The sequence below is a fragment of the Lagopus muta genome, chromosome 28, assembly GCF_023343835.1.
Source record: "Lagopus muta isolate bLagMut1 chromosome 28, bLagMut1 primary, whole genome shotgun sequence".
NCBI lineage: Eukaryota > Metazoa > Chordata > Aves > Galliformes > Phasianidae > Lagopus > Lagopus muta.
Window position 1 is genome coordinate 618,385 of NC_064460.1, and position 23,355 is coordinate 641,739.

Below are 23,355 nucleotides of genomic sequence, written 5' to 3' on the forward strand. Positions count from 1 at the left end.
AATGATAAACATCCTTTCCATCCATGAGTACAAATTAGGCCCTAGAAATTGGTCTAATTGTTCTGCTACACTTATAGGATCCTCAGTTAAGGAATTCTTCTTGCAACTCCTAACTTCTCTTCTAGTAAAAACAGCAGGCATTACCATACCCTATTTCCCTTTGACCTAAGACTGCCCAAAGAGGTAAAGTGAAGTATTAGTAAGGTTAGTGTTAGAGAAAGGAAAACTCTCCAGGTCCCATTCGCATTACTCCAACTCCCTCAGTAATCGAGAGCCCATCCTCTCTCCAGGACCCTGCACAGATCAGCAGCACCCACTCCCCTTCTCTGGAGAGGTCACTGCCGCTTGCACTGCTTTAGAAATTGAAGGGGGGGGGGGGGGGGCGAAGTTACCTAAGGGATCCCATTTATGATCTTTCTGCTTCTCTCTCCTTTTTCTTTGAGCTTCGACTCCTTCTTGTGAGGAACATTTCTTTACTTCTTGCACCCATTAAGCAACATAAGCCAGTTCTGTTTCATGTAACTACAAAGTCTGACAGGCCCGATCCTCATCAGACTCCTTTTGGTCAAAATAATGATTTTCCCTGTAGTGGCTCTCTACTGCATACAGTATTTAAACATCTTTTCCCTGTTCTTTCCCCTAGTTTTGGGATTATTTTCCAGTTTTGAAGCATTTCTCCAAGGCACTATCTCTAGGCACCATTCCGGGGACTTTTCCCCTGCTCTCAGAACTCCTATTACCCATCCCTCCAGAACGCTACCGTGAACTCCCCAGCTCACATGTTACCACCCCCTGATTCTCTGGATTTGGGGCCCAATCCCTCAGGAGTACTACAATGACATTCTGGGATTCTGCGTGATTCTGTTAAACAAAGAACACCGGGGGAACGATGCCAGGCCTTCCGATGTCTCTTCAGGCGCTTCCTCGGGCAGGCCATGACTTGTTCTCTGGTTTGATCTCGTGCAGGACATTCTTGCAGTGTGTATGACAAAATATACATCCATACACCTCTATACAGAGTGTGCGTTCCTGGGAAGGATCATCTAGAGGATCAGTGATGTAAACTATCAGAGAAGTTAAGCAGAAGAACTCCCAAAAAGAACTAGGATAGCGGAGATCATGAAATTAAAAATATATATATATTATTCAATTCTAAAGCAGAAACAACATTTGATTCCCACACTTATAAAGCCTCTGTTGCTGGGTAATGGAGACTTCCTAATTCCCCAGGGCAACCCCACGTAGGACGTCTCCTTAAGACACATGGCTCCCTGTACCTGTAACATACCTGGTCTGTACCAGGCCTCTTTCTCTGCCCAACAGTGGATGTGTGGGTCTCGAGGGTTTTTAGCAGAGCCGGCCCTTGTACAGCAGACAGCTTAACCATGCTCATGCCTTGCACAGAAGACCGAATTGAGAAAGCAGGACAGGAAGTTGTTGGAAATAGAACTCACTTGCTCAGCGAGTAGAAACGTGACATCAGTGCCATGGGCAGCGCTCAGTGAGCAAGTGAGCCAGCTGCAGGGAGATGCTGCCCTCGAGAGCAGGCAGCCGGAGATTGCCTCTTGCTGGGAGCTGCTCGCGGGTGAGGGGAGTTAAAGGAACGGCAGGACAGCAACGTGGGGATGTGTGACCACAAGGCTGTGCGAATGTCCCCAGCAAAGGAAGCAAAGAGACCCAGCAGACAGCGACGCTTCATTAGCGTAACAAAACGCAGCCCCCATCCCTCCCTTCCCCGGGTGCAGATGTGCCAGGAGAACGAGCTGTGAAACTGCCCAAGGCCTGGCAGCCGGCTCGGGGCGTGCTCGCTGTGGGAACTGCTGCCCGGCACCTGAGGCTGTGCCGAAGCGGCCAGAGCCTGGCCGGAAGCCATCCGGGCAGCACGGCGGTGGCAGGAGGAGCAGCAAGGCCGTGCTGCGGCCAGCTCCGGGCTGAGGGCACTCGGCATCCTCTGCTCTCCGCGACTCGCAGGAGCCCGGTTGCCTGTACCAGAGGCGGGAGCAGCCTGCTCCGCACCCGAGGTAGGAGCCCTTCGCGGCTGGTGCAGAGGAGCGCACACTTCCTGCCCCCAGCCAGCAGCAGCGGGAGGCGAGCGGGGAGCGGTGAGCGGCAGCGGGCGGGGCGGAACCGGCACTGCTGTAGCGCAGGCGGGAGCCCGGTCCCGGCTCCAGCTCCCGCCCAGCACAGCGGGTTTGCTGGGCCAGACGGGCTGCAACGAGGCAGCAGCGGTTCCCAGGCGTGTTGCAGCCCGGCTTGGGCTCCGAGGGGCGCAGGAAGGGGTTGGAGCTGGGACAGAGGGGAAGTGAGCACAGGAGCTCAGCGTGCTCTGCTGCCCGGTTGGCTCTCTGGAACACAGGGCAGCTGGGCCTGCGTTTGTCCCTCTGGGCCACGGGAGACACGAGATGACCTCGCTCCGTAGCTCTGCACGCAAGGATTGATGGAAGTTTTAAACTCCCCGATGCCTCCTTTTGAGCGTCTGAATGTGAAGCCTGCAAGGGGGGTGATTTCAACTCCGTTTTCCCTCCCCAGCAGCCCGCAGTTTCCCTTCGGGGGCCCAGCAGGCAGCATCTGCCTCTAGCGGCCCTTTCAGGGTTACCTTTTGTGCGCTTAGCGCTGGGCTGATGGCTCGCCTGGGGTCGTGCAAACCCCTGCCAAGGCTTTTGTTTGGGCTGTCCCAGCATCTGCAGATGCCTTTAGCGCACAGCTGCGGGCCCTGAGCACGTCCAGCATCTGCAGCAGGTCCGGCACTGGCCTATGTAATAGACGCTGAAAAGCTGGCGGTCTGTGGGCTGACTGCAGCACACGTTGAGAACGCGCCCGAGCTGCACGTCAGCAAAGTGCAGCCCAGGCTGCTTCGTGCAAAGGGCGCACGGTGCTGAGAAGGTCCCCGGGAAGCGAGCGCGGTGTGCGTGCTGAGCTGAATGGGAAGCAGCGCCCCCAGGTGGGGGAGGAGGGAAACGCATCCGCCGCGGCATTCTTGGTGCAATGGGGGAAGTGGGATTTTTTGGCTTGGAGAAGAGAAGGGTCTGGGCAGAGCTCGTGGTGGCCTTCTGGGACTTGAAGGAAACACATGAAGTGGAGGAGGAATGACAGCTTTCGTGGGTGGATAGTGATAGGACGAGGGGGAATGCTTTCAAATTGAGAAACGGGCGATGTAGGTTAAATAGCAGGAGGAAGTTTTGCATTCAGAGGGGTGGAGAGGGACATGAAAAGGTCACCCACATAGGACATGGATGCCCAATCCTTTGGGGTAATCGAGGCCAGGCTGAATGTGGCTCAGGGCAGCCTGGTCTGTTGGATGGTGTTCCTGCACATAGCAGGGGGTTGCAACTAGATGCTCATTGTTGTCCTTTTCAACTCACGCTATTGTATGATTCTGTGATTACCTTGAGATCATCACTGTAACACATAACTATAGAGATGCTCATGAATTTCCAAACTAACCTAGCACCTCTTACAGAAGATCTGTGTCAGCAAGGTGTCTTGACTGCAAGCTGAGAGGGATCTCTGTATAGCTGTGACCTTGAGAGACATCCCTGCTTGTGGGGAGATCCTGTCGTTCAGCCCATTGCTGTGCAGAAGAGCTCGAGGGGCGCTTGTGCTGCACCCTGTATAGGGGTAAGATGACTGACTCCTTGCCATGCTTTGTCTTAAGTCCCTGTTTGAGTGAGCTTTGAGATTTGTAATCAGCTTTAGCCAGAGAGTTACCAGTGCTGTTGCTGATTGACTTCCTGTGCAAGGCCTGCTGTACCATCCCCCAAGCAGTGCCCCGCAGATGGGCTGTGGAGGGCTGGGCTGGGACAGGGACTGCTGCGTTCCCTCACAGCTCCCCTCCCACTTCTCTTGTCCCTGCAGGCTCCGGTTCAACTTCTGCCTTCCAGCAATGGTCATCTCACCTGCAGGAGAGTCGCAGATGGCCACAGCACATCCATCTCAGGTAGGGGCTGGGGGAAGCAGGCAGGAGAGGCCAAGGGGCGAGGGATGTGAATGCAGGGGGAGAGGGAGGTGGCCTCAGCCAGCGTGTGTGTGCTGGGGCCAGAGAAGCGGCTGGGACGGGAGTTTGTGTCCTGTTTGAGCTGCTTCCCTGGGCCTTGGCTGTTCCCAGCAAGGAGCCTCTTTACTTGCAGGAGCCCGTGAGCTTTGCGGAGGTGGCCGTGTATTTCAGCAGGGAGGAGTGGGCGCTGCTGGACCCTGCGCAGCGAGCGCTCTACCGGGACGTGATGCTGGAGACGTACCAGTGCGTGGCCTCGCTGGGTGAGGGCTTTGCTGCCTTTCCTCCTCGTTAGGGCACCTTTGGCAGTGCAGAATGAGCCTCTGCAGGCCGGGCCTTGAATGATCACCATGCAGTTCCATATTGATAACTACAACAGCAACAAAGGAAATGCTGAGAAGCATGAGTTTCAGAAGAGATTAGGATGCACAGCAGGCTCACAAATGCCCCAGAGTCAGTGCTGGCAAGCAGGCATCAGCCAGGAGGGAGAGAACCAGCCCTTCCATTGGGGCTTTATATTGTGCCACCAGCTGCAGCTCACAGATGACTCCCTGCTTACTCCTTTACAGTGTAGGATTTTCCATTGACTTGCCATAGACATTTTGATGCCTTGGTCACTGATATATTGTCAGAAAATAAACAAGCCATTCACAAGTGAATTTTAAAGAGAATATCCCTTCCTAATTTTCAGAGTTGTAAAAGCGTTCTTTGCTCCATAGGAAGCTGTGGGCCCAGTGTCATTCAGGCCCAAAGTGTGTTTTCTCCCTGGGGAGGGACACAGAGTAGAGCTGTTGAACAGGCACTGTGCCCGAATGATGGAAATGTTCTCATCTCCCCTGTTTCTCTGCTTGAAGCTCCACTTCCAGCCCCCAGACCAGTGCTGATCTCCCTGCTTGAAGGCGGGGAAGAGCCCTGGATCCCAGATGTGCGTAGCCCTGAGGCCGTGCCAGGAGACCTCAGCCCAGGTGAGGTGGTGGAGGGAAGGAGGAGTTTGGGGCTGGAAGAGCCATCTCTGTGTGTGTTTTATTTTGGGCACTGTGTGCTATTTCTGGATTTCGTCTTTCATCCAGCAGGAACTGGGGTTACAGATCTACTGGAGGATCTGCAGGAAAGTGGTGTGGCCAAAAGGCGGTGGGGTGGTGTCTGTGTGGAAGAAATCAGAAGGGATGTCCAAGGAGGCGTGGAGCAAGGTCAGGCTGAGCACATCACCACGATGCCACTGGGAAAGTGTCTGCAAGAGAAAGGAAGGAGCCCACTGGACTTCAACATAGGTCAAAAGGAGCGTGAAGAACCCAACTCAGGAATGAGTGCATACAAGTGCTCTGATTGTGGGAAGAGCTTCAAAAAGAGATACCAACTCATCTACCACCAACGCATCCACACAGGAGAGCGACCCTACAGGTGCTCTGAGTGTGGGAAGAGCTTCACAAGGAGCTTTCACCTCACTTACCACCAACACATCCACGCTGGAGAGAGCCCCTATAAGTGCTCTGAATGTGGCAAGAGCTTCCATAGAAGTTATGAATTGAAGCGCCACCAGCGTGTTCACTCAGGGGAGAGACCCTTTCAGTGCTGTGAGTGTTGGAAGAGCTTCAGATGCAGTTCTAAATTGAAGCTGCACCAGCATATGCACTCAGAGGAGAGACCCTACAAGTGCTCCGAGTGTGGGAAGAGCTTCAAAAGCAGTTCTGACTTGAAGCGCCATGAACGCTTCCACTCAGATGAGAGACCCTACAAGTGTCCTGAGTGCAGGAATTGCTTCAAAAGCAGTTCTGATTTGAAGCGGCACCAACGCATCCACACTGGAGAGAGACCCTACAAGTGCTGTGAGTGTGGGAAGAGCTTCAAGAGCAGTTCTGACTTGAAGAGCCATGAATGCTTCCACTCAGAGGAGAGACCCTACAAGTGCTCTGAGTGTGGGAAGACCTTCAAAAGGAGTTTTGATTTGAAGCTGCACCAGCACATCCACACAGGGGAGAAACCCTTCAATTGCCCTGAGTGTGGGAAGAGCTTTACACGCAGGTCTAATCTCAATGCCCACAAGCACATCCACAGCACACATGGACTGTAGAAGCACCTCAAAACTTTGGAAACCTTCAGAAGCAGTTTCAGCCTCATTACCTATCAGCACAGCCACACAAGATACAGAGCCTGTAGAGCCCAGAACGTGGGAAGAGCTTCAGGCAGAGCCCCAGCCTGGTGACCAACTATGGATTTGTGTAGTGATGAACTTTACAAATCCCTTGAGCAGAGGAAGAGCTCTGCGGCCAATCTAAATCCTCTTTCTCCTTCTTTGCATGAGAATTATGCACATTGCTCTCCTTCAGCTGCAGTTGCTGTGTTGAGTGGCCATACAGAGGAGAATCCAGAGTGGGATGCGTCACAGCCACTCAAAAAGTTCTGCCAGGTGGCACGTTTCTGCCAGGGCTGTGTGCAAGGAGAGTCACCTCTTACCTCCCCCGTAGAAACTCCTGTGCTGTGGGGCAGCAGGTGAGGACCCAAAGGAAACCTCAGCTGGGCTGATATGTCACCAGGAAGGAAGAAATCCTGTCTGCAGGCTGTGTGGGAAGAGCTTCATCTGGAGCTCAACCCTCAGATGCGCAGCCTGCAAGAAGAGTTTTGGCCACACCTCAAACCGGCTGAGCTACCAGATTGTCTGCACTTGGGAGAAGTACAGTGAGTTCACGTGGCAGGAAGCCTTAGAAATGCCTCGCGTGTGAGAAGGGCTTTGTGCAGAGGGCAGAGTTCCTCACTGGCCCTACAAGTGTTCCTGGTGCACGACTGGCACCCTCTGCAGAAGGGACTTAACCCAGGAGCTTCAGATAGCCTTTCCTTGCTACCCAGAGCAGTTCTCTCACCATGCCCGGTTTCTTCTGCTCTTCCTGCCAGCAGCTTTTTGATGCCGTTTCCTAAGGAGAAGTGGCTGTGCAGGGATGTTCTGTGTGTCTGTGTGCATGTGTTGCTCTCAGTAATTTGTGAGTGCACTGATGAACCTGAGAGAAGGGTCAGGAGAGCAGTAACGTGGCTCTTGGAGGTTTTCTGAGAATCATCTGTAGTGGAAGGCGTAGAGGGTGAATAAAGAAGCTGAGTTGTTCTGAATCTTTGTTCAGTGTAGTCTTGTTTGTTGTTCTTACAATGAATGTCAGCATGTGGAATGAGGAGAGGGAAAGGTGCAAGCAGGATTTGGTTTGGGTGCCTCCTCCTGCCCAGTGCTTGCTTCTGTAGAAGATGTTTTGTTCATACAATCCTATCATCCTTCCTAGCCGTGCTGCATTGTGTTTCTGTTGCTCAGAGCAGCAGTGTGACACCGAGCCTTGTCTCCAATAAAAGTACAAAAAGCTGAGCTTGTTCTCCAAGTTTCTGGAAGTGGATTGAGCAGAAGGCAGTGCAAACCCACATGGTGCACAAGCAGCTCATCCCCACAGCACAGAGATATCAGAGTGCTCTCGGGTGCATGCTTGCCTTGCATGTGATCCCTTTTGAGATTAAAGGTTTTTGCATCGGCCTTGGGATGTTGTGCCCGAGACCTCCTGCAGCAGATCCTTCACATTTGCTGTGCTCAGCTAAAGCTGCTGTGCTTGGAACGCAGTTATCAGGAAATGGAGTTGATTTTGGTGAGCTAGTGAAACCAGCAGGAGCTTGCCCATGTCCTCAGGTGACGTTCTGTGAAGGCTTCCTGACACCCGAGAAGCTGCAAGGAGATGATGATTGCAGTACTGAGAAGCTCTGCTTCCTCCATCCCAGGAAGCAGGGCCTGGTCTTGTGCAAGAGAGGTACAGCAAGGCCCTGGAGGATGGTGTCATGGTTCTGTGTTTTTTGTTTTTTGGGTTTCAGTATTCCACATCAAAACATCATGTGGTGTACGGGGCATTGAAGTGTTAATGCCCCAATTCCAGGTACCTATCCCTGTACAGAAGTCACGGGATCTGGCCTTTCCGGGTGGGGGGAGCGCTCTCTTGCTGCCTTGCAGTGGGTGCTGGAGAGTGCTTTCCAAGCTTTTCAGGTTTGACACCGTCCTGGGAACTCTCTCTCTCATCTTGTCTGATTTATTAATCTCAATTTCAATTAAATTGTATTATATTGTGTTATCTTGTATTCCAATATTATAGTAAAATAAGTTTTCCTCCATAGATTGCTGCCGCTGCTCTTTTCCTCCCTTCCTTCTTTCCCATTTTTGTGGGACTGGGGTGGAGGGGGAGGGCAGAGGCCTGTTGCCCACTGTCATGGACGTAGATTTATCTGGTCAACTCCGTGACAGATGGACAAACTCACAGCTCCAAGGAAAAATGCCTGGGGAGGAAAGCAAGCTGATGGGAGGCTTGGGGATCCCCAGGAAAGAGTTGGGGTGATCTACTGTCAATGGTTTACGGGCTGGTTCGGCCCAGTTCTGTGACCAGCGGGGCGGAGGGATCTGCGGATCCGCACCTCCGGAAAAGGGAAACAGGGGACCCCAAAATAATTGAAAACAACGGCAATAAATGGAAACCTCCCTTCAGTCAGGGAAGAGGTGGTCCGAGAGCACCTGGGCAGCACCAATGTTCACAAATCCGTGGGACCCGATTGGATGCATCCACGGTTGCTAGGGAGCTGGTGGAGGTGATTGCTGAACGGCTTTCTCTCATCTTTGAGAGGTCTTGGAGGACGGGGGAGGTGCCTGAAGACTGGAGGATAGCCAATGTCACTCCGGTCTTCAAAAAGGGCAAGAAGGAAGATCCAGGTGATTACAGGCCAGTCAGCCTCACCTCTGTCCCTGGAAAGGTGATGGAACAGCTTGTGCTGGATGTCATCTCCAGACAACTGGAACAAGAGGAGGTTATCAAGAGTAGTCAGCATGGGTTCACCAGGGGAAGGTCGTGCTTGACCAACCTGGTAGCCTTCCGTGATGTTGTCTCTGGCTGGGTGGATGAGGGGAGAGCAGTGGATGTAGTCTACCTTGATTTCAGCAAGGCTTTTGATATTGTCTCCCACGACATCCTTATAACAAAGCTGAGGAAGTGTGGGATAGATGAGTGGACAGTGAGGTGGGTTGAGAACTGGCTGACTGGCAGAGCGCAGAGGGTCGTTGTTGGTGGTGCAGAGTCTGGTTGGAGGCCTGTAACCAGCGGTGTTCCTCAGGGGTCTGTGCTGGGTCCTTGTTCAACATCTTTATCAATGACCTTGATGAGGGGATAGTGGCCACCCTCAGCAAGTTTGCTGATGATACAAAGTTGGGAGCATTGGCTGACACACCTGAAGGCCGTGCTGCCATTCAGTGAGACCTGGACAGGCTGGAGAGCTGGGCAGTAAGAAACCGGATGAGGTTCAACAAAAGCAAGTGTAGAGTCTTGCATCTGGGGAGGAATAATTGCATGCACCGGTACAGGCTGGGGGATGAGCTGCTGGAGAGGAGCTCTGTGGAGAGGGACCGGGGACAGGTTGGCCATGAGCTAGCAGTGTGCCCTTGTGGCCAAAACGGCCAGTGGCATCCTGGCATGCATTAAAAAAGAGCGTGGCCAGCAGGTCGAGGGAGGTGATCCTCCCCCTCTACTCTGCCCTGGTAAGGCCTCATCTGGAGCACTGTGTCCTGTTCTGGGCTCCCCAGTACAAGAAAGACAGGGATCTCTTGGAAAGAGTCCAGCGGAGGTCCACAAAGATGGTGAGGGGCCTGGAGCATCTCTCCTATGAGGAAAGGCTGAGTGAACTGGGTCTGTTCAGCCTTGAGAAAAGAAGACTGAGAGGGGACCTGATCCAGGTCCATAAATATCTACGGTGTGGGGGGCAGAATGGTGAGGCCAGACTGTTTTCAGTGGTGAGTGGAGACAGGACAAGGGGAAACAGCCGGAAACTGCAGCATAGGAAGTTCTGCACCAATGTGCACAAGAACTTCTGTACAGTGAGGTGACGGAGCGCTGGAAAAGGCTGCCCAGGGAGGTGGTGGAGTCTCCTTCTCTGGAGATGTTCAAGACCTGCCTGGATGCCTACCTGTGCGACCTGGTGTAGGGAACTGCTTTGGCAGGGGGTTGGACTCGATGATCTCTGGAGGTCCCTTCCAACCCCTACGATTCTGTGATTCTGTGATTCTGGAGATGATTCGGAACTCGAGTATCAGAAGTCAAACTCCCCAGTGCATTACATGATTTTATGGTGTGGAATACTGATAACCAAAAATCATAAAACCATGACATTCCACCCCTTATTCTACATCACTGCATCATGCTTAACACATGGGATTTCTGACTGCACTCCCCCGACATCAAATTCCCTTGTGGTACACACTGAGCACCCCCGTTTTTCTGCATCACCCACCAGGTGGACCCAGGTCCCTGGGCAAAGACAGTTCCGCGAAGAGGTTTGCCCTTCCCAGAAGCAGGAAAAACCCAAACTGCTTTTCCTAACATGTTCTTTACATGTACTACAGGGACCTTATCTCCCTCTACAATTTGTAGGGAGCTGGATTGGGTAGGACCATCTTGACTGACTGATCCTCTGGTGTCGACCAGCCAGGTGGCTTCTGCCAAATACTTCTCCCAGTGTTTAAATGTTCCACCACCCAGTGCTTTTAGCATGGTTTTTAACAACCTGTTGTAGAGTTCGATTTTACCAGAGGCTGGCGCATGATAGGGGATATGATAAATCCACTCGATGCCATGATCTTTGGCCCAAGTATCCACAAGTGAATTTTTAAAATGAGTCCCATTATCTGACTCAATTCTTTCTGGGGTGCCATGTCGCCACAGGATTTGCCTCTCCAGACCTAATATGGTGTTTTGGGCGGTAGCATGGGGTACTGTGTATGTTTCAAGCCACCTGGTGGTTGCCTCCACCATGGTGAGCACATAACACTTACCATTGCGAGATCGTGGCAAGGTGATATAATCAACCTGCCACGCCTCCCCATATTTGTACTTTCGTCATCACCCTTCCCCCCAGAGAGGTTTCATCCTCTTTAGCTTGTTTAATTGTGGCACATGTGTCACAGTCATGAATGATTTGTACAATAGCGTCCATACTTAAATCCACCCCTCAGTCTCTGGCCCACTTATATGTTGTGTCTCTCCCTTGATGGCCTGAGGTCTCATGGGCCCACTGAGCTAAAAATAACTCACCCTTGTTCTGCAAATCTAGGTCTATTTGAGGCACCTCAATTCTGGCAGCTTGGTCTACTTGATGGTTATTTCGCTGATCTTCTGTAGCTCTACTCTTGGGCACATGAGCATCTACATGACGCCCCTTTATAACCATATTTTTTGTTTGGGTAGCAATATCTTTCCATAGGTCAGCAGTCCAAATAGGTTTACCCCTTCTTTGGTGGTTATTTTGCTCCCACTGCTGTAACCACCCCCATAAGGCATTTGCTACCATCCATGAGTCAGTGTAAAGATAGAGCATTGATCACCTCTCCCGCTCAGCGACATCTAAGGCCAGTTGGACAGCCTTTACCTCTGCAAATTGGCTTGATTCGCCTTTCCCTTCAGTGGCCTCTGCAGCTTGTCATGTGGGGCTCTACACAGCAGCTTTCCATCTGTGATGCTTCCCCCACAATACGACATGATCCATCTGTGAACAGGTCATATTTCTTTTTGTTCTCTGGTAGTTCATTGTATGGTGGGGCCTCTTTAGCACGTGATACTTCTTCTGCTGGTGGTGTTCCAAATTTTTTACCTTCAGGCCAGTCCATGATGACCTCTAGGATTCCTGGACGGCTGAGGTTCCCCATCCGCGCTCCCTGCGTAATCAATGCAACCCACTTACTCCATGTGGCATCAGTAGCATGATGGGTGGAAGGAACCTTTCCCTTGAACATCCAGTTCAGCACTGGCAGTCGAGGTGCCAGAAGAAGCTGCGTTTCAGTGCCGATCACTTCAGAAGCAGCTTGAACCCCCTCATACATGGCTAAGATCTCCTTCTCATTTGGAGTGTAGCCCCCTTCCGACCTCCTGTAGACTCGACTCCAGAATCCCAGGGTCGGCCTCAGGTCTCTCCTGAGGCTCTTTGCCACAAACTCCAAGTGGGGCCTTTCTCTCCAGCAGCAGTGTAGAGGATGTTCTTCACATCCTGTTCCATCCATACAGGCCCCCGGGCCACAGCACAGGCTATCTCCTGTTTAATCTGCTCAAAAGCCTGCTCAGGACCCCACACAAAATCATTCTTCTTCTGTGTCACCTGATAAAGGGGGCTTACAATGAGGCTGTAGTTTGGAACATGCGTTCTCCAAAAACCCACTATGCCCAGAAACGATTGTGTCTCTTCCTTATTAGTGGGTGGAGACATAGCAGTGATTTTGTCGATCACATCTGTCGGGATGTGACGATGGCCATCTTGCCACTTTATACCTAGGAACTGAATCTCCTGGGCAGGTCCTTTCACTTTGCTTCGCTTAATAGCAAAACCAGCACTCAGAAGAATTTGGATTATTCGTTCTCCTTTCTCAAAAACTTCCTTTGCTGTGTTGCCCCACACAATGATGTCATCAGTGTACTGTAAGTGCTCAGGAGCACTGCCCTGTTCCAGTGTAGCTTGGATCAACCCATGGCAAATGGTTGGGCTGTGTTTCCACTCCTGGGGCAAATGGTTCCAGGTATACTGAATGCCCCTCCAAGTGAAAGCAAACTGTGGCCTAGATTCTTTGGCCAAAGGAATGGAAAAGAAGGCATTAGCAATGTCAGTGGTGGCATACCATTTGGCCGCTTTTGACTCCAGTTCATACTGGAGTTCTAACATGTCTGGCACAGCAGCACTCAGTGGGGGTGTGACTTCATTCAGGCCACGGTAGTCCACCGTCAGCCTCCATTCTCCACTGGCTTTATTCACTGGCCATGTGGGGCTGTTAAAAGGCGAGTGAGTTTTGCTGATCACTCCCTGGCTCTCTAGTTGACGAATCAATTTATGAATGGTGAGCAAGGAATCCCTGTTGGTGCGGTACTGCCGCCTGTGCACCATTTTTGTAGCAATCGGTACCTGTTGCTCTTTTACTCGCAGCAGCCCCATAACAGATGGATCTTCTGACAGGCCAGGCAAAACAGACAGCTGCTTAATGTTGTCTGTGTCCACAGCAGCTATTCCAAAGGTCCATCGATACCCCTTAGGATCCTTGAAATGCCCCCTTCTGAGATAATCAATACTTAGAATACATGGAGTCCCTGGGCCCGTCACAATAGGATGTTTTTGTCAGTCTTTACCAGTGAGACTGATTTCAGCCTCCAACACAGTCAATTCTTGAGAGCCCCCAGTCACTCCAGAAATATGGATTGATTCTGTCCCTTCATGACTCGAGGGCATCAGAGTGCACTGTGCACCAGTGTCCACCAGGGCCTTATATTTCAGTGGTTCTGATGTGCCAGGCCATCGAATCCACACAGTCCAATATACTCTATTATCCCTTTCCCCCCCCGACTGAGGGCAGGGCCCCTCTATTCATTACCTGTGGTAACTGGAGCAACTGCACTGGTGGTTGATCTGCCTTGTAATTCTTTCACCCGTGCTCGCAGTACAGCGGTAGGTTCACGGTGCCACTTCCTCATGTCTTCTCCATGGTCACGTAGGTAATACCATAAGGCAATTCGCGGTGTATTACCCCTTACTTGAGCTGGAGAGCGTTTGCTTCTAACAGCTGAGATTTTTGATGGTGCACGTGAGAAGGAAGGTTCATCGTCTTTAATTAGGTGGGCTTGCATAAATTTCATCATCTCCTTCACCTCCTTCGCTAGACTCATTTGATTATCCTGATCTTCATCAAGTGTCTCTGATACTGCTACAGATTTGTCACGGTTAATCAGTTGAGACACTTGCTCTGTCATTTTTGATATAGCAGCCATGGCAGCATGAATTGGGGACAGCAATTGTTCATAGTTTTGGAGCGTAACAATTAATTCATAAACTAAGGGCGTTCTCTGTTGTTCTTGGTATCTGTCACATGCTGACGTTAGTGTAGCGGCATATTTGTCCGGCGCTGTTGTCACGATTTTCTGCCATATCTCAGGCGTTGTCCTCACCTTTTCAGGGTCGCGGTTTTGGTGTGGGTGGTTAGGAACAAAGTTAGGGTCATACAACATTTCCACCACATCTATTTCCCTCAAATACTGGATACCCTTTTCCACTGTATCCCATTTTTTCATCGCAATCTTCAAGCCATTTTTGAAGGGATACTTTTCCTTCACGGCTGTTAACACTCGTTCCCAGAGGGAGGCAGCCTCATCTGAACATTGACTAATTCCTCTATCAATAGCTGGATCTCTGGCAATGGCACCTAGTTGGCGAGCTTCATTACCATCCAGAGACAAGCTATGGGCCCCACTGTCCCAACAGCAAACCAACCAGGAAACAAGAGTTTCATTTGGGCGCCGTGTAAACTCCTTTCTTGAACCTTGGATTTCAGTCATCTTTAGAAGCCGGCGAGTAGTAATAGAAACTTCCTCTTCTTCTCTTTTTCGTTCAAGACGCGAAGACATTCCTTTCCATTTCTTGCCCTCCACAGGAGCAACTGGTATTGTTACTGGTGTCTCCTGTGATTGATTAGATTTGACTTGGGGATTTTCCCTTTTGGCTTGAACCTCAGCTCGGAAACTCTCTCTCTCCGGAATGGTATTATATAGAGCACGGTAAGCACAAGCCAAACCCCAAATAAGTTGTACCTCCTTAGATTTATGTAAGCCCCATCGTCCCTGACTCAAATACTGGCTTAGTTTCTCAGGATCCCACAGGTGTTCAAGAGTAAAATCCCATGACACTGCGGGTCCCCATGCTTCTAAGACCTTTCCTAAACCTCTCCATATTCCCTGACAGTCATCATTCTCTAGTTCTGGAGCAGACTCCTTTCCCTTATTACGAATGAATTGGAATACATTCATGAGAATTGATGACACGCACATCAACATGACTATTAATTCAGGATTCAAAAAACGTTTGATGAACCGAGAAGAAAACCCAGAGACTGGTCTGAACATTGTGTTGTTTGTAAAATTAGCTACTCCATTTGGGATGTAGTTGTTTGTGAAATTAGCCATTCCTTCTGGGATGTAAATGTCAAAATTCAAATCATACCACATTGCAAGTAGGTAAAACATAGGTGTCTCCATCAGTGCCCTTAGGTAGTTATATATGAATGCAATTCCACAACACACAGGTGTGAGATGGATTATTGGCCAGTAGGTTGTGAGTAACACCATGGCTTTTAATCCTTTAGCCAGCACCCCCAGGATAATGAGTGGGTTCATTGCTGGTGCTTGCTAAAAAAAAAAGGGTTAGTGAATTGAAACCAACAAGAGGAGGGAAAAAAAAAAGAAAGGAAAAACAAGAAAAAAAAAAGGCACTACCCAGACTAAGTAGTGCTCAAAGTTTACAAATATCCCAGAACACTGGCAGTACGCCTAATCTTTTAAGGTCAGGTTTTCCAGCACAGAAACCTGAACTACTGATAATGCTCCTTAACGAAGCTCTCTAAGAGCAGAGAGAAAAAAGAGATTTGTTCTAAAAGCTAAAAAGCAGCAGCCCCACGTTGGGCACCAAAAATCTGTCACGGAGTTGACCAGATGAATCTATGTCCGTGACAGGGACAACAGGCCTCTGCCCTCCCCCCCCCCCCCCCCCACCCCAGTCCCACAAAAATGGGAAAGAAGGAAGGGAGGAAAAGAACAGCGGCAGCAATCTATGGAGGAAAAACTTATTTTACTATAATATCGGAATACAAGATAATAAAATATATACAATTTAATTGAAATTGGGATTAATAAATCAGACAAGATGAGAGAGAGTTCCCGGGACCGAGTCAAACCTGAAAAGCTTGGAACGGCTAGGAAAGCACCTCCAGCACCCACTGCAAGGCAGCAAGAGAGCGCCCCCCCCCCCCCGCCCCCCCCGGAAGTGTCAGATCCCGTGACTTCTGTAACGTACAGGGATAGGTACTTGGAATTGGGGCAGTGACACTTTAATGCCCCGTACACTACATGATGTTTTGATGTGGAATACTGAAAACCAGAAACAAAATAAAACAAAAACATAGAACCATGACACACAGAAGCACACAAACACCACAGTTGGAAAAGACCTACAAGATCATCCAATCCAACCATCCACCTATCACCAATAGTTCTCACTAAACCATGTCCCTCAACACAAAATCCTTGAAACATTCCTTGAACGCCTCCAGGGTCAGTGACACCATCACCTTTCTGAACAGCCCATTCCAGTGCCTGACCACTCTTACAGAGAAGCAGTATTTCCTAACATCCAGCCTGAATCTCTGGTGCAGCTTGAAGCCATTCCCTCTAGTTCTATCACCAGTTACACGAAAGAAAAAGCTGACCCCCAGCTAATTGCAACCTCCCTTCAGGTAGCTATAGAGAGCAATGATGTTTCTCCTGAGCCTCCTCTTCTCCAGACTGAACAATCCCAGCTCCTTCAGCAACTCCTCATCAGGCCTGTGCTCCAGACCCCTCACCTTCTTTGTTGCCTTTCTTTGAACCTGCTCCAGAGCTTCAATGTCTTTTCCCAGGTCTTTTTCCTCTACACAGTCTTCCAGCCACTCCACCCCAAGCCTGGGGCTTTTGTGGCCTAAGTGCAGGAGTCACAGAATCACAGAATCAACAAGGTTGGAAAAGACCTTCAAGGTCATCCAATCCAACCGTCCACCTATCACCAATAGTACTCACTAAACCATGTTCCTCAACACAAAATCCAACCGTTCCTTGAACACCTCCAGGGTCGGTGATTCTGGCATTTGGTCTTGTTGAACCTCGTCCAATTGGGTTCAGCCCAGCTCTCCAGCCTGTCCAGATCCCTCTGGAGGGCCTCGCTACCCCCAGGCAGATTGACACTTTCAGCCAACTCCGTTTATCAGAAGCACCTGCCGCTGAATTAATTAATCCCACTTGAAGTCTGAGCTTGCTCAGCAAGATAGCAATACTAAATCCAGAAGGATTAACATTGTACCAAAGTGTTCAGCATCTTGCAGTTAGCAGGGTGCAATATTTATTGGCTTGGCAGACTTTTTATGAGATCAGTAACAAAAAAACTTCTCCACTTTCTCAAAGCATAAAATTCAACACAGAACTGACCCTTTGCAAAGGTTGCAAGCCTGACTTTTTTTATATCAACTGTTAAGTTGTGCAGGGAGGAAATGGTCTTTGTGGGAAACCAAGGGTTCTGTACATCCTTCAGAGTAAATCAGTAAGTCTCTAATTTCCTTGGCACAAAATTAGGTACTTAGTGCCCTAAAAATGCCCTATAGAGGGGCTGAACATCCTATTTTGCCTTCTGTGCTTCTATTTATGCAAATGGCTGCCTCCACTCCCTGAGTGTATTGTTATCAGAAAATCATAATTGTGATTACAGGTAAAAACATCTCCACGATACATTCCAGTTATAAGAAATAAACAAGGATTGAAGGAACATCCTTAGTAGCATTTCCTGATCTCTGAAATTTTTCTGTCTTCAGCTTACAAGCGCATTAAGATCATAACATATCCAACCGCTTTAATTCAGAAAGAACCTAAAGTGAAAGCATGAGAAATTTAACTCATCGTGAGGCCCAATGGGTAGAGACAAGGGTAGGCCCTTTCCTGGGATCACATGTTAAACACAGCTCTGGTCCTTGCACTAGCACTGAAACAAGCAGGTAACAAATCCCCACAAAGCCTCGTGCATTGCAGGATGCTGTGCTGTGACAGCTGTCTGCAAATGGTGCTCCAAACAGCATTTCAGATGCTTTTCTCACTCAAAATTTGTAGCCCCATGACTGTGACACACAGGCCAGACCTTCTGGTAAAGCTTCTGAAGCATGGCCATACCCCTGATAGTTTCAAGGGCACGCAAATGAAGTTGTAGCTCTTTTTCTCACAGCACTTAGGATAGAAGAATTACAATTATTACTTGCACTATTTCTATTATGTCCTTTAGTAAAAATTACAATAATGTGTAAGGAAAACATTTTCACTGTTTAATTGGGTTTACATTTAACACCAAAACTGTGAAGATAAAACTCGTGCTCACTTAATAGCTAATCAAGAATTTCCTTTCTTTTGAAACTGGCAAAGTATCTTTTGGATGAGATAGTTACAGCCCTTACTGCCAGCTTATTTGATTCTTAAGGAAAAGATACTCAGTTGCTTAGGATAGCAGAAGTAAAAAGCATACTTTGGTATGCCAAATATGTATGAAAATATATATATATATATATATTTTCTCCATATGTTAGAGCAGGATTTGATATTTGATGGAAGCTCAATATCCCATTAAGGCAGACTTTCATCAGCCATGTGAAACTTACACTTTTTTTAAAACTTAAACTTGGTAATACTCTCATGCTCTGGCCAAGAACACCTTAACAAGGATAATGTTTTCTCACCTGCACTTAATCCCCTGTTACAGCCCTGCAGCAGTTGGAGCAAGAAAGCAGAGACCCTCTCTCCTGGGATCTCCTGGACAGCAGCCATACCATATAGCAACAAATAAAGAATTACCCTGATGGAGCGGAAAAAAGGCTTGTAGCTGTAGAAAATACTTTCTTCCTTTACCCATTACACGCTATGAGGGAACTCTGTAGTAACAGACATGTTTTCCCCTTGCGACCCTTCTGCCTAGAGATTAAGCAGCATGGATCCAGGTAGACTTTGCAGTGTGCTCACATCAAGGATGGAAAAAACCGAAGCTGGCATTCATGAACCTTGAGGTCCCTTCCACCCCTGGCTATTCTGTGATTCCTCCGGCTGCTATTACTGGTGAGAAGATCAGCTCAGTTTCCTGGGCTGATGGACATGGTCCTGGCACCAGAGGCATGCATTACATATAGCGCAAGGTTCAGCCTGGTTTGGCCTTGTGTCTGTGACAAGGGAATAAAGAGACCCACAGATCCATGCCCTGGGAAGTGCAGGGAGAGAAAGGGAAAAGGTAGAGAGGCTCCAGAAGAGCTCCTTCCCCACTGGTAGCCAGCTCTTCAATAGGTCTAGGAAGGGTGGAGCCAGGCAGCACAGCTGAATTGCCTTCACCTGTGCTCCTCTGGCTGACTCATTGCTCGCCTCCAGTGATCAATCAGAGGTTCAGGCCATGACTCAGCAGCTCCCATACACATGGTATGAACAGGTAATGAATCACAGAAGGAGCAATAGTTCATCAAAAACCTCTGACAAACACCTTGAGAACTCCTTAAAAATTGCAACTGCTTCCCTGGAATCAGACACTGATGCGTTTTTTTCACCAAAGCAAGGTCCAAATTCCCACTCGTGTTATGCTTTCTTATTTTATGTTTTAGTCGTATATTACAAAGAAGCTTTGTTACTCATATATAGTAAGGACATTATACATGTTATCTTCAGCCCAAGACAACGACTCTTCAGCTAATGCCACCCAGGCAAGCCGGATGATTGGTGATGCTGAAAAGGCTCGGGAACATTCTTTAAACAGGCCAAAGTCCATTCAAAGTTCAAAACTTGGCAAAATTCAAGCTTCATACTTATTTACACAATAATATTATTGGAATACGGATCAAAGAAATAAATAAGTCCCATTCTTGCAAAACCTGTTGCTGGTTCCATTGCACTCTTCTGGAAATCTGCAAATACAGAAAAGGTATTCAGGAAGATTCCTGTGTTGCTGTTGCATGCAGGAGATGTTCACTGCAGTGATCATGGGAGAGAGCTGTCATTAGAAAATTGTCATGTGAATTCACAAAGCATATCAAGAACAAAACAGCACCAAAGCTGAGAAACAAGTGTTTTTTCCTAAGACAGATAAGATTTCAAGAGAAGATGCTGCTTTCCACAAAGCATAGAATTTTTTTTTTCTTCTTCTTTTTTTTTTAATTAGTAAGCAGAATTGGGTATATCCACATCCCATAACAGTTCATGGAACATTTATTCCTTTGTTGTTCTTACATACCCCTACAAGGCTTGGCAAAGATGCCCAATGCATAATCAAATATGGAAAAGCTGCAGTTAGGTTTGTCACAGGAAGAAACTTTCTGAAGTCCATGCAACAGTATAGTACATAAGTGCTGTTTCCAGTTATTTAAAGACACCAGTTGTCAAGTGAACTAAGGAGGTAGGAGCTCCTAAAAAGGCTGCCAATCTGAAAATGAAGTTCTTTATTGATCGTGTCTGAACTACTACCTCTAAAAACCACCACTAACTGACAGATTACATTGTGGGAAAGGTGTTAGGAGACATTCCAGTCTAGAACAGCCATCAGGTCTTTGACTCCCTATTGGCCAACGCTTCTCTCTCCCTGCCCTGGTTCCCCATTGGCTGAGTTCTGCAGGCTCACAATTTTCCTGACATTCCACTAAACATACAGATACTGGCTAAAGATGAACTGTTGCTAGCTAAGCGCATATTGCTAATTAACTTCTCACATTTGCTCATTCAGCACTAGGCCATTATTCCTGGACACCTGCTGTCCTAGATAGAGATAATTTGGAAGGAAGAATGCAGGGGAGCATCACTTGCATTCCTCCTAATCCAAAAGAGGGACAGTTTGACCTCATGTCAGAGGCCCCTTAAGTTGTTCTTTTGCTGAGGGCCTCTTGGCAAAACAGAATAGTCTATAATACAAAAGTTACAATTTTGGTACTTATTAAGCATTTCATCTTATCTACTAAGTGTGCATAAATGTGGAATAATAAGCCACTTTCTTGCAGAGAGCCTGTGCATGCCCCATCCCTGGAGGTGCTCAAGGCCAGGTTGGATGGGGCCCTGGGCAGCCTGGTCTGGTATTAAATGTGGTGGTTAGCGGCCCTGCATGTGGCAGGGGGTTTGGAGATTCATGAAGCTTGAGGTCCCTTCCAACCCTGGCCATTCTGTGATTCTGTGATTCCTCCGGCTGCTATTACTGGTGAGGAGAGCAGCTCTGTTTCCTGGACTGATGGATGTGGTCCTGGCCACCTTCTGGACACCAATACCAGGGTGTAGAAACAAGATGCACCACCCTCACCATCCCACACTGTGAGAAAAGACCTGTTTCCAGCCCACCTGCTGAACCGGAAATGCAGGAGTCTGTTGGACCCGATGAGATGCGTTGCAGAGTCGTAAGGGAATTTGGTGATGTAGTTGCCGAGCCACTCTCAGTGATATTTGAAAAGTCACAGCACTCAGGTGAAGCCCCTGGTGAATGGAAAAAAGGCAGCAGCAAACCTATTGTTAAGAAGGGAAGAAAGAATGATCCTGGGAACTACCAACATAGCAGTCTCACCTCTGTGCTGGGAAAGAGCACCGAGCAGATCCTCGTGCTGGGGCTGGCACTCTTCCATATCTTCATCAGTGACATCAGCAGCAGGGTTGAGTGCACCCTCAGAAAATCTGCTGATGACACCAAGCTGCAGAGAGCAGTGACACAGCAGAGGGACCCAGACAGGCTCCAGCAGCAGGCACAGACAAACCTCATCAGGCTCAACACATTCACGCACAGCATTTGCACCTGGGACAAGAGAACCCCCCCGCTAGCAATACATGCTGGGGGATGAAGGGGCTGAGCATAGGCCTGTCCCAAAACACCTGGTGGACGGCAAGCTGCACATGAGCCAGCGAAGTGCCCTCCCAGCCCAGAAAACCAACCACATCCTGGGCTGCATCAAAAGACACGTGGTCAGCAGGTGAAGAGAGGTGATCCTGCCCCACTGCTCTGCACTGGTGAGGCCTCACCTGGAGTGCTGCATTTGTGGTGTCCTCAGTGCAGGAGAGAGAAGGAGCTGTGGGAGCACATCCAGAGATACAAACCAAGGGATGGAGCACCTCTCCTACAAGGAGGGAGAGCTGGAGCTGTTCAGCTGGAGAAGTGAAGGCTGAGAGGTGACCTGGTAACAGCCTTTCAATATCTAAAGGGGAGCTAAAGGAAAGAACAAGGGAAATTTGTGGTTAGATATAAGGAAAATATCTTTTACAGTGAGAGTGGTAAGGCAATGGAACAGGTTGCCCGGAGATACGGCAGATGCTCTGTCCCTTTCAAGGTGAGGTTGGAGCAGGCTCTGGGCAGCCTGATCTAGCTGTCAATGTCCTTGTTCGCTGTAGGGGAGCTGGACTATATCACCGCAAATGGTATCAAGCAGTCCAGTTGGAATGATCCACGTGGCTCACAGAGCCTCTCTGTGACAGTCCCAGTATTCAGCAGACCAGGTGCCTCATTTTGTCACGCATTTGGGTCTCACAGCTGCAGAGCTATTGAATGTGGTGGGGGTGGGGTTTTGGTCATCACACAGGTTAGGAAACTAATAGCATCCCCTAACAACTGGGATGGAAATATCAGGGATGCTTCTTACTACAACGGTCCAGAAGACAATCCTTTCTGTTTTATTAACACAAAGCCAGATCTGCTATTCAAACAAAGAACGGTGGGAGCCTGGGGGTGGTCAGCCTCTATATGCTCTGAGAACAATGTCCTGGAATCCATTACTATTGACAGATTTTTAAGGGAGATATGGGAGAGAACCAGGCAAAACAGGAACAGAATACCTGTGGTCAGTGTGCTCGAGCAGTGCAGACTGTATTACGCTGAGTGAGGATGAAGCAAACAGCCACTGTGGTCTAGGAGTGTTCTTCAGGTCCTGGTCAATGCACCTCACTCCATCAACAGCCAAGTATCTTACTGGGCTGGGAGCACAGACCCCATAGAATGAGGTGAGCCTCTGCTAACCCCATTCAATCCCCAAGTGAGCTTCCCACAGTCATTACAAACCTGCCTGCATATAAGCAATGCACGTACAAGGAGCTCATGATGTTTCATTACCTGCTCCACAGATTTCACAGTGCTTATACCACTGATTAGAGGAGCCCTGGTAATCCTTAAACCCCATCGAGCTGCAAAATGAGATCAGAAGAGATACAGAATATATATTAATACATAACAATACACTACAGAGCACCCTTAAGCAACTGTGCATGGGTGGAGTTAATATATAGCACTGTTAATCAGTTATTAAATAGGCAGGGATGAGGTTGGAGCAGACAAACCACGTTTGGAGCCCCGGGTTGGAGACTCTGAGGAGAGAATCATAAAAGAGGGAACAGAGGCTCAACCAGAAGGTAATGAGTCTAAAAAGATTTGCAGACAGGATCTGGAGAATTCAGAACCTGTTTATAGAAAAGGGCACTAGCTCATTCAGAGCACACAGAGTGCTTTTCTAACTAAACCCTTCCAAAGGACACCTTCCAACTCTGATATCTACATTGATCGTGCCAGAAACAACACAACATGGGACCCAAAGGAGGCGGCAGGGGAGTTCATCCACCTCAGGGCTGGAAGTCCTGGCATGACTGGCTCAACGGAGCCTGTTAGATCATGCTGGAAACAGCAAGGTTTCTCTTCCGTGACAAGGGGAACGACCACTGCACACTGCGTGCCACCAACACCAGGCTCGGAGCTCTGCACCACATCCTCCAGGTGCACAGAGACAGCACCACAGC

General features: G+C 48.9%; 1 protein-coding gene across 4 annotated transcripts in view; it reads left to right on the forward strand.

Moving 5' to 3' along the window:
* Positions 1 to 7,829, forward strand: part of LOC125685593 (zinc finger protein 501-like) — a 121,404-nt gene extending 113,575 nt beyond the window's left edge. Inside the window, exons 1-6 of one of the 4 annotated variants that reach the window (XM_048928841.1) lie at positions 1,467 to 2,021; positions 3,461 to 3,618; positions 3,856 to 3,937; positions 4,128 to 4,254; positions 4,846 to 4,956; positions 5,062 to 7,829. In XM_048928841.1, coding sequence (XP_048784798.1) covers positions 3,884 to 3,937; positions 4,128 to 4,254; positions 4,846 to 4,956; positions 5,062 to 6,062 — 1,293 coding nt within the window. In that variant the 5' untranslated portion in view covers positions 1,467 to 2,021; positions 3,461 to 3,618; positions 3,856 to 3,883 and the 3' untranslated portion in view covers positions 6,063 to 7,829. Of the gene's footprint in view, positions 1 to 1,466; positions 2,022 to 2,041; positions 2,942 to 3,460; positions 3,619 to 3,855; positions 3,938 to 4,127; positions 4,255 to 4,845; positions 4,957 to 5,061 lie in introns of those variants that run through there. The other 3 variants (XM_048928843.1, XM_048928842.1, XM_048928840.1) reach the window with 3 other exon arrangements.
* The last annotated feature ends 15,526 nt before the right edge of the window (positions 7,830 to 23,355 follow it).